The 17,293-nt window shown below is 41.7% G+C and overlaps 1 protein-coding gene across 5 annotated transcripts in view; it reads left to right on the top strand.

Moving 5' to 3' along the window:
* LOC146189842 (BAI1-associated protein 3-like) overlaps window positions 1-15,945 on the top strand; it is a 441,950-nt gene extending 426,005 nt beyond the window's left edge. For all 5 annotated transcript variants that reach the window (XM_084604615.1, XM_084604614.1, XM_084604612.1 and 2 more), the window contains 2 exons: window positions 440-636; window positions 2,936-15,945. In XM_084604615.1, coding sequence (XP_084460741.1) covers window positions 440-636; window positions 2,936-3,021 — 283 coding nt within the window. In that variant the 3' untranslated portion in view covers window positions 3,022-15,945. The remainder of the gene's footprint in view (window positions 1-439; window positions 637-2,935) is intronic.
* Window positions 15,946-17,293: the final 1,348 nt, after the last annotated feature.

Raw genomic sequence — 17,293 nt, 5'->3', positions numbered from 1 at the left:
CTGTTGTAACAACAGAAAATTAGGATGCTACTACAGAAATTCTTGTTGTCACAACAGGTTTACTGTCAAAAACCGCACATAATTCTGTTTTGACGATAGGAAATTTTCTGTAGCTTTATCCGACTGGGATGTCACAGACAGAATAGAAAATTATGGGCTAGGAGCCGTAGACCAGGCATCGATCATACGAAAATAGCCATGTATTTTGCATAGGCCAGCCAGAGCTCTGAGGGCAGAGAGCATGCGCCATTCACCTGACTTTCAGCCTTACCAATGTAACGTTCAGTCAGGTAAGAGGATAACGAAAGGATGGACTGCTTGCTAAGGAAACGTAATTTTTGCTCAGATAGTCTTGCAAATTGTTAGCAAATTGTTACTTTTGATGTCTTTGACCATTTATGATGACTTCTTGCTTTGCTGTCGTTTTGTTGCGCTGCAGTTCTGTGGGCCAGGAACGCTGCCGGCAGGCAGTTGCCTTGCTGAGCTTCACAGTCATGGACCACGACATGATGACACGAAATGACTTCGAAGGCGAGGCCTTTTTCGCGCTGGCTGCCGTGCCTGGTGTGGAGGAGACGCTGCCCATTGCACCCTCGCAGCCGGTCGACCTGCCGCTGCTGCAGCCCAAGGAGAAGAGTGAGTGACCGTTTGAAAAAAAATTTTTTGACTGCTGTGCTTCCACACTAATGCATTTTTACCAGTTTCGTGTGTTACGTCATCATTGTGTGTGTTGTATACTAATATTGGCATATCCATACCTCTTCTTAGTTTCTCAATGCAGCGAACTTCAGAGCCCATAGTTCTATCTGTTAGACGTGTTAAACGGTCACGTGATCCACTAGCGCGGGGTGCACTCGGTCTCGCCCGCTGATTCCCAGCTGCCTCTTTTATTTATTTTTATTTATTTCACATTCCCTTATGGCTCACGCAGAGAACATTAGAGAGGGGGTGGGCGGTACAAAGTTTTGCATAACTTAGCAGTGCACTTTCGCCTGATCGGATCTCGCCGTATTCTGTAAACCTTGTACTGTCTGCACACCGTTCACTATTGATGCCTCCTCCTCATACTCTTGCTGCAGACGCTTAACCGTCCTTTTTTCAACTATTCCCTCTTATTCTTACTCAAGTCATACACCTTGCACTCCACGGCTGTTTATCCTTGATCTAAACTTCTACTAATCTCCCTACTCCAGCATGCCTTTCACTCTGCATAGTCTTTAGTTTTTATTCCTGATCCTTTTACGGGGGAAAATGGTGACAACATAACAATATTCATAAAATGTACTCTTAACAGCATAACAGCAGTAAAAACGATGCACAGAAGGCTTGTAGAGAACAGCTCAGAGCACTTGACACTGCAGTTGGCATGGCTTAACCTTTGATTGCTTTGTTGTTCTCTTTATCAAAGCTAATAACTTCCTTTGATTTTCCTCTCAAATGGTAATTTCATCACCGGTTTTGATATCAAGAGTGTGGCTGCAAATGTCACAGAAGCAAGAAACAGATTGAGCAAAGATTTTCTTGAAAATGTTAGTTTCCCCTTTTTTTTTCTCGTCGAGGCATAAAACCGACATTATTGAACAGTTCCGTAGCAAAAATAATGGGCTGAATGTTCTGAAAATTCTCAGGTTTCTCTAATGCTTTTTAAGGAGTATATTTCAGACGTGAAGAAAATCTCCGTGCTGTATAATGTTGTTGCAAACTGAAATTTTAAGGCTTTAAAGATGATCGGTATTAAAATATATTACAAGATCTTCAGCCATAATTAAGCATCCATTTGGCATTTCTTGGCTAAACCAAAGCTCGTGAAGCTACCTAATTTTTCTGCGTAGAAAATACCTTTTAGAAAGTAGTTTCTGTTCATTCGTTAAAACGTTTTTTTGGCATGGTCATTGGTTCAATATTTGATGTGAGGAAAGTTGTATGAAATGTAAAGCACATTGTCTTGAAAATGTTTTGCAGCAGGCGAAGAGAATTGTGAAAAGACAGTACTTCAGCGCATAGTGCTGCTCAGCGATTACAATGCGCTTGAGAAAGTCCAGCCAGTTGTTTGGCCGAATTAGGACGTGCACACCAGCCTTGTAATGACGATTTGAGACCTAACTTTCTAACTGCTAATGTGCCATTATCTATTACACGCAAGTTGTATGAATAATGCTACAGCAGCTTACTGGGCCCAGCCAGACGCCCGACACATTCGTCTAAGAAGGCTCGATCAAACATTAAAATTCTATGTTCCACGTGATATTCCGCGTCATCAGGCATGCTTACTACATAGACTTCGTTTAAACGTTGCTTTCACGCACAAGTACTTACATTTAATTGGACAGGTGGACTCGCCGGAATGTTCAACTTGTGGCATCCCAGAGACTGTGGACTATATATTATTGGTGTGCCCAGCGTATTCGCGCGAAAGAAGTGTGCTAGCGGCTTCTTAGAAGCGTTTAGTCAAGAGGCCTCTGTCGGAAGAACTGCTGCTGGGCGCTTGGCAGGACAAGGGGAAGGGTGTCCAGGCAGTGCGTGCTCTTTGCCGCTTTTTGTGCGCCAGCGGACTTGATTCGCGCTTGTAAAACAAGCTACTGTGTCTGTATATGTATTTCATATGCATTCTCCCACATCGTCACCCATCATGACCTTCTTTCTTCTCTCCTTCCCCTTCCCCAGTGCAGAGTAGCAGGCCAGATTTGAATTATTCCGGCCAACCTCTCTGCCTTTTCCTTTCAATAAATACATCTATCTATCTATACACGCAAGAAATCAGGTATCTGTAATATCAACAATAAAGTTTATTGTCTTACCTTCTCACCCAACAACTAGCAATATTCCGGCGGTCGGACCTTGGCCTGATTTCTCAGATGATGAAGAGCTTGTTGCTTATACCAACGTTCATCATAAAACGCGCATAAAGTTGAATAGAAATTTCATCTATCTGCAGACGAGATCATGTGCGCCCTGGAATGCCGGGCGTGGGACAAGGACGCCCTGGAATTCGTGAGGCAGCAGAAGAAGAGGAAGTCCTGAGTGGTGCTCCGCCGTCGCCACACGTACCACGGCGCCCCCTCTCGCCAAGCCAGTCCCCGCCGCCGCCGCCTCAAGTGCCATCTGCTCCTTTCTTGCCTCGCCCCGCCGCCTTTACTGATGTCCGGTGACTCGTCGGGCTGCGTGCCCTTCACGCAACTGGGGTGACTTCGTCCGAACGACCATCATCGTGGGGTATTTATACATAAAGAACGCTGAAGCTGGAGGCGGGTGATAAAAGCCGCTGCTTTCTCTGAGCATAATCGCTGTTGCCGATGGTTTCTCTGTGCTATTTTGGCCAAAACGTTCTGCGGTGTGAGAAGTTTGCCGTCAGCTGCTTCTCGTTATGTCCACTTGAGAGGAGCTCGTATCAGCGGGAATCAATCTGTGTAACAATGTTCTGTGTGGCGAAAATGAAGTTGCTGAATTCCACGGAATGGAATGTCCGCTGTGTCCACAGTGACTTGTTGCTATATCGGTATCTGTCGGTGAATCGGTGCCATTGATAGCTATGTGCACTGGCACTGGGCTTTGAAACATTGTTTGCATGAACGCAGCATTACGTATACTTGACCAACACCGAGAATTTCAGTTCGCTTTTCGCAGGCTCGCTTTTTTTATCGCGTCTTTGAATGGCTGCTTCTAGACTGAAGCTGGATTTGAATATTCAAAAGTTTCGTGCTCTGATATAGGTGGCGGTAACACCTTGGTCTGTACATAGAATGATTTATTTGCTTCTGCTACAGTAAAACGCGGTCGCCATTCCATCTCGCGATTGCTTAAAGAGAGAACGAAAACATTTCCGATGGCAACAGTCCACTCGCCAAGGACATTTCGCAGCTGCAGGACGCTGACATTTCTATATACGATGGACATGCTTTTAACTCTCTTTATCTTCATATCAAACTGTGGTAACCGTTGAAGTGCTGGCTGAATGCTGAGCCTCTGTTTCAATGCAACTGTAATAATCAAAACCTAAAGAAATGCTTGAGCGCATGTTTAATGGCTCGGATAGCAAAATGCGATTTTTTAACATAGGCTTCGCTGTGGAGATGACGTGACTATGGGAAAGGAGCGTGCTCATTAAGCTGAAATTTATTTAGACAGCATATTCAAAGAGTGCTTAATGTTGTGCTGTGACCTTTGTTCCTGTTGATATTTTTGTTTGAATAAGCGTCGTTTTGTGTTTTGGTTCATAATGGAGGGGGTGCTTAGTGTAAGGTCACAGGCAGTGTCGGCGTTCTAGTCGAAGGAAAATGAGTGTAGTGCCCATGGTGTGTGATGTTGTTTTACATGTGCCTCAATATGTTAGATATTATTCTAGCGAAAGTCTGCTTGCTTCTTCTTCGTCAGTTAGACGTTCTGTAAATCATGATTTTTGCAGAGGCCAAATTACTTTCTCTTTGAGGAACTCATAAATAAATATCAAACCAATGTTTTTGTGCCTGAAAATTTTAAAAAGCTTGACGAATGCATAAAATTTCAGGTGGAACTTGTAGAAAGCTCTATGCTATTTGAAGTAAAGCCATCCCTAAACTTTAACCGCCACAAGTCGCATAGTTTGAAGGCAGAGCATGTTCAAATGGAGACCAAGGGGCCATATCTGCAAGATGAGCTTTGGTTTTCGATGTTTATGATTTTCAGTTATAATCGATGACAAAGAATCTGTGGTCTAGGACATTGTCGTGCATTTCATTGCTGTTAAGAAATTTATCTTCGAAATGCAAACAAAAGATTCAGATGGCCCTCGTTGAACACAGAGCTGGCGGACAAATGTACAGGTATTATAATGATGGAATCGTTTCGTTTACATATTGGCTTCCTGTTAATGTCTATGACATGGGAGCATTACAGTTTTTAATGAACTGCACACTTTCTAATTAACAAGCTAAGGCAATGCACAAATGAAGTTGGACTGCATGCGTTGATTCCCTGTGGGGCTGTCTTGTATTCATCGGTCAAATAGCCTTCATCATTGAAAAGGAGAGAGATCATCATAGCATATATGAATACAATATTCTTGCTGCAACTAATGTTGCTGAAGGTCAAAGATAAATCCACGCAGTTACAAAGGTAGGGGCACTCTGTTACAAAGGTAGTGCAAGCTCTGCATTTAGTCTTAGTCTTTATTATCCTTCTTAAGCCAGCATTGCAAGCCTAAGTTCCATCTGCCTGGGATACCATCACAGAGAAGCCTATTGTTCACTTGGTATATTTATTTGAGCACTCAGTATGAATAAGTTGTGTAAGGTATAATGCACTAGAGGCCATTGAAAACTGGTTATTGTTTAGAAGTAGAAATGGCATTGCATCCACGCATCTTGAACAGGAGTGCTATGCACAAATGCATGATACCTTTTCTGCCATCTTGCATGATACTTTTAAAGCTAAACTGTTCATACATCATTCTGAATGTGACCAATCTACTCCTTTTTACAGCATAGGTAATTGTTGAGACTCTGTATGTATTAAGATTACTTTTATTTTACTATCGACTTATCACCAGTTTAAATTGCTCCTGACCTAAATGCATGATAACCACTCTCTCTTTTCTGCCAGTGACCCTAAGGGTCAAACTTGCCACTGTCATATGTACGGTGCACTATGTGAGTATCAACAACATCCAGTTTTTCATGAGCCATGTCAGAGCCATATATATACTATCCCCGCACCCTTGAGTGCGTGAGGGCTACAAAAGGTATCTGGAAGCCTGTTAACTTCGGACCGTTTAAATGTGTACAGGGTCTTTATCGTTATACCCATTTCTCCATACAGAAGCTACAAATGCTTTTTTCCTGATAAGTGATAAGACCAAGGATCAGATAAGGTTTGATGAAACCTAATTTGTATCTTCATTCTGTGAGAGGCCACTTGTAATGCACTCTCAAAATATTTATATGACCTCGATTGAAGTAATGTGAATGGCGGCCTCTTTGACAGCAGTGAACACCATTTCATTATGTGTCTGCCAGATGCGAAATTGCATGCTCTCCTTCCCCAGATTGTTATTGCTAATAATATTTTGGTGTTTGTTTTGCAGGCGTCTGTAAATATCTGTATGACAACACTGTCTGCTCATATATATCTGCTGGATTTCTTGTAACCAAAGTTGATTTGGGAGCTGTTACTAAATGACAGCTTTGGAATGTAGGTACAATCTCATATAAGGTGCGTACCAAATGCCCGAAAGAGATCGCTGGTGAACTGATCGCTTTTTCTCGTGCTTGAAATTTGTGCTTTTTTGGAGTTCTTAGAATCTGCTAAAATAATTTATCGGAGCCGAAGTCGCTCTGCTTTGGCGCATCATGTAACAAAATCTGCATCTGATAAGGTTCAAGAAAGCAATGGTTTGATGTTTGGCGCCTAATGACAGTAACCACTTCATGAAACATTTCAGCTAGCAAATATTCGCAGACTTCTTATTTCCTGCCAAAACGTTTACATAATGAAGGTGTACTAGCATTCCATGCTGGCTATAAAAACCAAAGCGCATGTTTCACTGTGAACGTCACACATAAAGGATGGAGATGCTCTCTGTAGAAAAGTCGACTTGTTGAATCTCACTAAATATTTAGATCTTAGTATGCTGCCCGCTTGGTGAGGCAGCAGTACTTTTCTACGCGTTCCGGTGGACAATCGCAAGGCCGCACGTCAAACACTGTTAAAAGCTGTCAGCTGTCAAATTGCTTTCACCTATGTGTCTGAATGGCTGTGGTGTCTAGATTGGAGGGATGCGGTCAGCCACACCATTTGATACCCTAGCAAAGCTCCCTCCCACACCACGTGACTCACTTTGTGCTTAGAGAGCTTAGCCGTGTGTCATCGTCGTCCGCACTATGTACACGCCGTACTCCAGCTGAGCACGTAAAGGTGTTCACAAGCTGTACAGAGACCCGTCCTCGCGTCATTTTCAGCCAGTATCTCAGCACTCATGATAGCATGATGATAGCATGATAGCTCCTGTGTGCTACTGGCATCAGTGGCAACCGCAACTTGTCAGAAACTTGAGCTCCTGTTAAAGTTATGTCGTCGATGCACAAGTGCCGAGAAACGCACGAGTGTGCATCACAAATTTCTGTAGCTAACTCTTAGTAGAAAGATGTTATTACGTCATTAGGATGAATCATTTCTGTTAAGTTTTGGGTGTCACTGGTTTTATCCTTTAAGCTCTCAGTTCTACACACTGACACTATGCCACTTATCCAGGTAGTGGCTTCTAGCTAGGAGGAATTTCTAAACGGATATGGCCTTTTTAGGCACTTTCTCATAACATGAACTGTAAATGCCACCATCTTCTTAAATGGTAGCTTTGTAATAGCTTCCAATATCTCTAAGTAAAACACAATTGCTTGTTGATGGTATAGAATTCTAACACATGGTGCCTGTATTTTCAGCACTAATGTTTTTTCAATGTTCACTTCGATGCAACAGTTTTGATGCAGGTCAGCTGCAGGTTGGACCGGGAGTAAAGGCAGGTGAGTTTAGTCTCACTTCCGTCACTGTAGCATTTTTGGTCGAATTAGCTACAGCAGACCGCAGTAGACATGCCTAGTTTGTTGGGTCTTCCAGAACAGATGTTTATATGTTACTCAACCGATGCTGTACTCTGATTACCTTCCTTTTTCGGACACAGGCAAATGTTATGGGAAACATATGAGTTTGGTTGTTGCAGCCATCTCGGGGCATCAAAGCTCTGCTGCCACAGTCAGCACAACTCGGCATGTAATCGAGAGGTGTGCCGCACATATTGCACAACTTTCAAAATTTCATTCATTCTCAATTACATAATGCTGAATGTCTATTGTGTCGATGTGGAAGCATGCCTAAGCTTTTCTTTTACTTGCAAAGTGGAAAATGGAGTTCATTATTTCGTGTAGGGAGCATTAGCACCAATGCTTTTAACTCGTCAGCAAAACGTCAGGAAAAGCTATGTTTAAATTGTAATACGCCTCAGTTATGGGGTGAAATAGGTTTAATCTACAACATTTTGTAATGAATCATGTCGATTGGCGCGACAAGAGCAGGGTTTTTAGTGCTACGGAGTATAGTTGTCTCCGAGTTTAACGCCATATTATTTTTGAGTGAGGGGCTGATGCGCAGCTGCAGCAAATGTAGTTGGGCGTTCATTACCGTTCCTCGTATGTCAGAGTAAGGTATGCCAAAACGTCTGACTTAAAATCAAGAGTGCCGCTTTGGCCATTTTACAAAATGACATATTACTGCAAATGCTTATTCACGGTGTGTCTCGGCGCCAGAAATGAAAGTTAAGCTTAAAAGTTTTATCTTCGCATGGTTAAGTGCTACTGCTACTGGTCCACATTAGGTAGACAGAATGTGTTGCGTGGCCCTAGAGTATCGCAGCCATAAAGGCAAACAGCCTATCAGTAGCACAAGCTCAAGAGTAGTAAACATTCCAGTTTCTAGGCAGCGATGCCAATGGTGTAGAATGTAGTATGCTTCACACAAAGAAGCTATTTCTTTTTCGGCGAAGGTAATCAACTCGTCTTCGGGCTTGTTCTCTATAATCCTGAAGAAGGTTCCTCAAACTACTTACATATATTCTCAAGTGCATTAGATGTGGAGGGCTTTGTCAGTGAAGCGTCGTACACTGGCACAAAAAATTGCCGACGATTACGCTACTTCCTAATGCGAAATTTGAGCGCAGCTCATCAGCTGTTTCAGCTTTTCGATAGATCGATGTAAAGAATTCAAGCTAGTGATGCACAATTACAGACGACTTTACGGTTTTAAACTGTTTCGGCTTGAGCGTGCGGGAGAAATGGCGCCAGGAGCGTGCACAGCGAGAGCACCTATCCTTTGAATACAACAGCATAGCAGATCGAGAAGCTGGGTTTGATTATGACGATGCAGTCACCCTCTTTTTTATGTTATATTACTTTACCATGGAAGCTTTTACTTAAACGTAATTAATTTGAAAAATTCCTTAATGAAAAAAAGTAAGAGAAATGAAGAGCACGCAACAAATGACTTCAGTACACCGCCAAATAAAGCTGGGCAACTGATAGGCTTTACATGTAAATGAAAATTGTGTCCGTGGCTTGTGTCAGTCACTGTCCATAGTTTCTATCAAACTCCGGAGCAGGCCAGCTTAGTTCTATTTCACGTTTACTTTGTTAGCGCACATGTTGTGCTACTGAGTAGCTAGAGCTTCATAATTCCTCCAGAATGTAACAACGCATCTTTGTGGTTGTACGTAACCCGCCACTGAGGGCTGTAGATTGAGCCTGTTTCACTGAGATCGTCGTCAGAGCACTCAACTCGTACACAAAATGCACGTGGCGACACCTAGTGTTGCTTCCGTGTATCACCTGGTAAGTCTCGTATCGGGGGGAATGATGAGTGGATGGATGGAAGGAGATAGTGCTGAGTAATGTGTAGCTTTTCATAGGGGTGGTGTTTGTCTTTTACCCAAATTGTGCTTGCAGAGAGATCTCAGCAAACTATATACGTTGCAAAAGGCGTACTTAACAGCCGTCGCTAAAGGGCAGAAAAGTAAGCAATTCTCTGGATGACTAAACAGAAGCGGAAGCTGTCGATTACCCTGATTCCACTCGCGACGCTATACTTATACAATTTAAAGTGCAATTCTCACTGAAAGATAGCGTTCACTTCTGCTAGGAGATCTTGTTATGACTAATTTGCTTTACATAATTAAGACGACGCCGCGAGCTCGTAACAAAATGAAACAAGTAAAGGCACCGTTAGCACCTCTACTGTACTGCATGCAATTAGAGGGTCGGTATTTTTAAGCGTTTGCCAGTGGTAACGCATCACCACCATGAGGGCTGACAAGACAGCTAGCACGAGTAAAAAATCGCTGAAACTTTCTATCTTGCCTCCGATAAAAAACGTTCTGCAAGTTATGGCGAATAAAAAAGATTTGGGTAAAGGTGGTGGCAAAACATCTGTTCGATTGGCAAACTTGTGATAACCCTTCAAAAATGATGCCAAAGGGATTAGGTCGGTAGGAGCGTTTCCTTACTGAAATGCCGACTAATAAGAGGAGTGGAAGGTTTCCTCCTTAACCTCTTTGACTCATTGCTGGAGAGTGTCTTAATATGGCCTTGACTTATGAGCGTGCCAAAAAGCACCAAAGGCTCGCTGGTGGTGCTAGCGCATTCCAAATTTTTGTTTTCAGCTTTTAAATTTCATTCAAAGCACTTCATTATCAAGCACTGAAATTTTGTCTCTTTTCCTGTGAAACGAAGGGCTCACAGAGGCTTAGTTTCGTACAGCCAAAAAAAGAAAAGAGATTAGATAGGCATCAGTGGACGTCGGCGACGCAAAAGAATAGCGCTGTCTTTCATTGTTGAAATGACCTAAGAAGAGTGGTGTATTAATCATTCCGGTATTCTACAACTTGCTTTCGTTATTCCTTCAGCAAGCTTCTTTTTTGGCGACATTAATATTCTAAGTGACATCAAATCCTGCAACAACAGCTGTTTAAAGATGAATCGCGTATTCGTAGTCTGAATTCAAGTGTTCAAGATGATACATTTCCAGCATTGCTTCTTGAGGACTTATCGGAATTGCTGAGATTTCTCTGTAGGTTCCCTAGCTATGCACTCCCCTTTGCTACAAAATCAAGTTTGTGTCGTCAGCCACCATGCCTTTGAAAAGCTTGCACGCAGGCTTTTCACATCATTTGATGTGTAGACTTCTGTCCTAGAGTTAGATACGTCGATCTCTTTGTAAAACAGGTAGTACCAGTCTCCAAATGGCGAAGCGTTTGTAAATTTAGGTAAAGCACTAGGGATATTTTGTATACGTAGAGCTTTTAAGTTTCGTATGTCTAAAGGAATAGTTTTTCCACCTTTAACACACTTCTTTGCATGCCTATATAGGCTCCACAATTCATACACAAGTGACACTGCGTATCACCTGTTAGGAATGCCTGCTTAAACTATTTGCTTTCTCGTAACATTTGCATCTTTGAATTCGATAAGAAACAGTCATCTACAGTGTAGAGTTTTCCAATCAGATTTAGAATAACTTAACTGCACTAAATATTGCCGACGTAATACAGTGCAGACCTTTCACTGCATTGATTCAGGAGCGTTGCCAAGCTCAGTGAGGCGCTGTGGTGGCCATGACGATATTTCTAGCCTTACAAAAGTAAATGAGCTGCGATGTACTATAATGGGCATGCGAGGAGCCTACAGAGAACTATAGTTTTGTTATTAACCGATAAATAGATAAATGCACAGCCTTTCGGTCTCGCCAGGGTGGCTCTCACTGACCATTGCTCGATGAGAAATTACAATCTATATCTCATACTACGTTGGGTGGTAGACTGAATTTGCTATTTTCTCACTTGAGATTAAATTATGAACGAAGTTTGTAGTAGTGATCTAAGGTTAAATATGTCACATAATCATTCTTGTCCACTTTCCAGCGTGTACAATGAAGCTCTACGCTTTACGCTTTATGGTTTGGATATCACTTTTTGTTCTTGATAAATTTCTGTTTTCACGCTTCGCTCCTTGCGCCGTGAGTGGTGTCTGGTGAAAGAAGCTCGGGAATCAGATGCTTAGCGTGTTATAGTACATGACACCCTGTGCATCCTCATAACTGAAAGTATGCGGTAACGATCGTCTTTTGTTATAATGAACATAAACACTGCTCGTAAATGTGAACAAGATTGAGCGCCCTGCTTCCATGAAGGATCATCAAAGTATATGACGTTGCAGACCAGAATAAGTAGCGCATAGGACACAGTGAGAATTCTAATTTATTTTTACCAGCATAAAGGGTCATATCTCGTTTTATTTTGGATGTGAGGATATGGCCCAATTGGCTACTTAGTGGAAACGGTGTGATACGACTCCAGCGTGCATGTCTTCTGGAACCGTTTATGCATGCTGCGGGTTGGTGTTGTGCATTCTTAAGTGGTTGCCTTGGTCTTTACGAGAGAAATGAGATTGTTCTTTGCACCTTTGAATCGGTTTGTTACTTACCGGTCTATAAAGATTAGTATTGCATGAAGCAGGTGTTAGAGGCTTCAAGTAATGAAATTTCGTGCATTGTTTTCAAACTAACTGTGAGGGAGTCTTCTTATAAGCAAGTGCTTTCTGACTGCATTAAGATATTCGGCACAAGACACGATGTCCAAGTTCATTAAGTAGATTTACAACTGATTTCCCATATCCTAAAATTTTTTGAAAGAAATAAATGCTTAGTTTGGAAAAATTTGTTTTACGAAAACATTGTTTGCCCACTTTACTATAGCGACATTTTCCTTGTGCTTATAAAAATAACTGCTTCAGATGGCCATCTCTCCGGTAAAGAGCACATACTGCGGCATTCCTTCATGGTGCATTGGGTGCAGAAAAAAATTATGCTCGGCCGGAATCCGGGAGTCCTGTCACAGAATGTACTTACAGATCATACTTTTGGAGTTTTTGTTTGTATCAAGTCGCATCCCATTTTTGAGCAAGCAAAACAGCAAGGTATTTTTAAACCGAACCTAAATAGTAAAATTTGAAAGTAGCTGGATATGGCCGAAGGAAGTATACTTTTATTTCAAGAATTTTTTTTTCGTTCTCTGTTTCCATTTGACACGTTGCCTCTAAAAACGTGTTATTTGGACTGGGCATTACCGTTTCTGCCACATTTTGCCTTTTGAGAGAGAGTGCTTTATAAACTAATACATAATTCATTTTCATATATGACCCCAACTTTCAGTCAACGTACTTAATATGGCGACTATAGTACCAGTCGTTCGTTCTAAATAGCTTTACATATCATCGAGAATGTTTGAATTTCTACATTGGCCTCGTTTCTATTGGAGAGTGGTAACTCTAACTCCCAAAATTGTGATTGTCTGATGTCTGTGTCAATGGGTCGCTAGCTAACGGATTCCGATGTTACAATGAACACGTTGATGTTACATTCTTTAGAGGTTTTCTGTGCATGAAATGTGTTGCAGTGTTGTATTTGAAATGTGTGTGTAAAAAACTGCAAGATATTTCGCCAGCCAGTTGACTTCTCAGAAATAAATATATTATTATGGAATTGTCACTGAAGAATGCAACACGAGAAGGCCTGCTTAAAGGCATTCGCATATCATGTCGTGCGGGCGACAGCTAAATCTTTTCGGGTGCAGTGGATCACTATGGCTACCATCCACGTGTATTCATATTGTACAAAAAAGGCAGATAGATAAATTCTTTAGTGAATGTATCCGAATTTTCCTCGTGGAGAAAAATGATTTTTTTTGCATTTTAATCTATGAATTCACCACGAAAATGGCGTGGACGAGCTGGAATATATGTGATTGATATTTGTAATTTGTTTATTTGGTGAACTCTTGAAGTTTGTAATTTATGCTACCTAGTGTTGCTAAAGTTAGATAATTTTTTCTTCGATAAGTTTTTTTACTCATGGAGCGTACATGTAACGGATTCATGAGAACAAATCATCTTGATGGTGAAATTTATAATGACTGTACTATTCACAATAAAGCCAATGATTAGACACGGGAGATTGCGATGTTTTAGGAGGCGCTAACAACCAGGCTTGCCATCAGATTATTTTCCGTCGCATGATCGCCCTTCTCAGAGTGCATGATGCATGTAGATCATTAGTGCAACATTGCTCGTCACCTACTTGTGATCCCTACCATCTTTATGGGAGCTAATTTCCGGGTTTGTGATCATTTATATTTACCATCGACACGATGCCATGATACTAAAGCCTGTTGTAGATAGTGTGAAACTATAGTCAGTCACAATAAAATGCACATTTCCTCCAGAGACTTGTTTTTGGTGGGACTGTTCATGTGGTTGTTGGTAAAAATGTGTGCGGGGTTATTTATTTTGACTTCTTGCAAGAATGCTCTTTCTTCATGGTTTCACTTACCAAGGCTAGTGTGTGTGTGTATTTGCTCTTGAAGGGGATGGTTACTGTTGAACGTTTGACAGTGTCTGATTTACAGACTGTTTGACTTAATACACATTCTTGGCGTCTGGCAGTAATTTCATCCTCAAGTAATGTAGATGACTTAATACACATCCTTAGTGTCTGGCGGTAATTTCCTTTTCAAGCAATGTAGATGCATAAAAAGCCTGCGGCTGTCACCTTTCTGAATTCTCACGAGTGAAGTCATCTTGGACCAAAAGCTAGGATGCTGTTTAGTAACGAAGCGTCTCAAGACACTTTTCAGCCCTAAGAATATGAACAGGGGAGTGCGAAAAATTAGAGCTTCCTGAGAGCAAAGCTGTTTTCTTTGTTGCTCAATTGTCTTCCTTTTTTTACAAATAATTATTTTTAGCTGCTTAGTTTGACTTTGCTCTGCTGTAGCGTTTGTCTGTCATTGTACATTTCATTTTAAACTGCACCTGAATGCCACACATGGCACTTTTGAATGTGAAGCGAAAATTTTCGCGATCGATACACGGGCTTGAAGCAACCACATGTAAAGATGGATTTGAACAAGGTATATGAGAAAAAAAAGCTGTTTGCATATCATGGTAGGTTCTGTCCGCACCCTGTCCTTTCCGTGTCATCATGTGATTTATTGAGGGTAATGAGTGTCCTCGAAGCCTTTTGCTTGAATTTCCTTACCCATAACTGCTTTTGGTAACCTTGAGGCAGCATTGCATTGCTTCTCGTTATTGGTGCGCGTGCATCGGATGTTAATTCTTCAATGGTGGCCGCGCGGTATACAGATGAATTCTGTGAAAAAGACCAACGTTACGTTCATTCTTTACATATCCAGTGAGACTTCCAAGGTGGCTGTTCGTGAACTGTAAAGTCGTAGATACGGCCATGAGCAAGGAAAGGAGAACTGGGTAAGAAGGCGATTACGAAAAATTGTTTTAACTGCGTCACCTAAGTTATGAAAGAACATGGAACGATTAAGTGGTTCAGTGGAGCTCATTTTATGGTTCAGATCTTACTCGGTAATTAGGAATTAAGCTGGTGTGTTTGTTGGGATTTATGTCCAATTTCTGTTATATTTACGAGGGACTCTCTAGTGAAGGGCTAAAAATAAATTAGACTACTCGTGGTCAACTTGCACTCTGTGGTCGATTTGAACAGTGCGCAATACACTGGCGGCTTGGATTTTATCCACCCAAACGTTGCGGGATATCAAACCGGTGTTTCCGGGCTCAGTAGCTGGGCGCTCTATCCACTGTGCCACCACGTTTCGGTTAGGAGGTGAAACCTGGTTTACATTTTGCTCATTGCTTTATAAAACTAGCAGCTTGCGATATTTTCACTGAAAAATTGGTAATATTGGGAACACATACAAATAGTTAGGGAGACATATTTGATAGGCTCATTGTTCACTCATATTCCACTTTAAGCCAAAATACTGGATGTTTATGTCTAAAACACTGAGCAAAGCCTGCTATGTCGTCGTTTCTACTTGATCACTAGTGTCGCTAGTTCATTCACCGGAGGCCACCAATTGACGCATCAAGGTTCGATGTTAGCGCCCTCAGTGTGGGTCGACAGTAGTCGGTCCAATGATGTCAGCCCCGTGTTTTTTGCACTTGTATAAACGCGACTGGTGTTGTTCCAATGCTTTTTTTCAAGCTAAGCTGTGGCCCATTGTCGACGTGCCGAGGGTATTTTTTATGATGACTTCCCACACCACCAAAGCACTACACACCTATTTTACTACTACCCAGTTTACGGTGCTGAAAAAAAAAGGGATGAAAGAGACCGTGATTGTTGCCACATGCACCCGTCTTTGTATAAACAACGCGCGCTTTGTTTGGGGAAGCGACTGTTTCGTTTGTGTCTTACCATATCGTGAAGGCTTGTATCTACACGCATCATATTACGATATATTATATATATACATACAATTATATTACTATATATTATACACGCGGACACGGCCAATGATCACCTGTTTATGAAGAAAGCTGTAATAAAGGCACCTCTTTAATTATATTCTGACTTCGTGTGCATTTCTTCAGCCCACTCTTAAGAAGGATTTTTAATTCTCATAACACGTATTTTGGCGCCATGCATGCTTGCCTGATGCTTAAATATATCGAGATATTCTAAAATATATCCATAACCTAATATGCAACTTCGTAGATGGCGTAAATATTGCGGTAAAGTTAGCGGTCTGAAGTAATATTGCGAAAAGCATTGTTTACATAATCGTATGGGTTTTGTCTCTCTAAATGCAACATCTATGTAACGTGTTGGCATACGTTAGCAGATTATCTTGCTTCTGTGTTTTTGCATAAAAGAGACGAATCTCTGTTAGCAATATTCATGTCAAGGGCCTAAAACGTAAAAACAGCTTCTTACACATCGAGCTTTTGAAGCATGTCCGGGTCAAATGCAAATTCAAGGGAATGCACAACTGTTCAAGGGAATACGCAACAAAGCATATGCCATGAGGCAGGGCGACAACGTTAAGCTGTGAAGTGCATGGCACGAGAACTCGTGATTTATGCTTTGTTTCTGATGCCACTGTAACCGCCGAATCCCATCACGTTGATTTTTATTCTTTTTTTTTGCAACTGGGACGAAAAACGGACGATATTCTTCATCCAACGCCAAATGATGCATTGCAAACTTTTGGTGAAAACATAGTTGAACAAGATGCCAATCCACCCCATGGTTCTACCATCTTTTACCTGGATCGCAGTATTCAGGGCGGCAAAGCAATTACTAACATAGTAGCCTGGGCGTGTTGGTTATTGATGATGGAAATGTACAGCGCAGAGAAAGACAAAGACACAAGTGAGACACATGAGACACACGAGCGCTGAGTTACAAGTCTACTTCGAGCCTCAGAACCATATATATATATATATATATATATAGCTGAAACAAGAACGAAATTACATATGCGCAGTGGGCGAAACATTCCTATCATGCCATAAGTTTAGCAGTTCCTTACGAGTAAGAGCAATAGAAGGCTTATAGCCACTCGGGACCCGCCCAACCGATCTATCATCCTGGCTTCTATGATTGCCCAGGTTGTTAGTTGACAGCGAATTTTCACAATAGAGCATTTTTGATAAGCAGGCTGACACACGAGCACTTCATCTGAGTAGTTTTGGTAAAATAAAAACAACGAACATAATTGACGGTCCTTGCCATCCTCATCCATGTTAACTGAACCACGTTGCTAGTTTTTTCATGGGGTTTCTGTAGACTGGGTGATTTCCGCGGCAGCAATAAGCCTGCTTGCTGTGGCCCTCATTGTCATCCATATTGTTCCTTTCAAGCAATACACTTACTTCCTACGGATCATTCGCAGTACGATACCCCTGTCGGG

The sequence above is a fragment of the Amblyomma maculatum genome, chromosome 5 (assembly GCF_055883805.1).
Source record: "Amblyomma maculatum isolate TAMU_Amacu chromosome 5, ASM5588380v1, whole genome shotgun sequence".
In the NCBI taxonomy this organism is placed as follows: domain Eukaryota; kingdom Metazoa; phylum Arthropoda; class Arachnida; order Ixodida; family Ixodidae; genus Amblyomma; species Amblyomma maculatum.
Note: the sequence above shows the minus strand (reverse complement) of the source record. Positions and strands in the feature narration are given on the sequence as shown.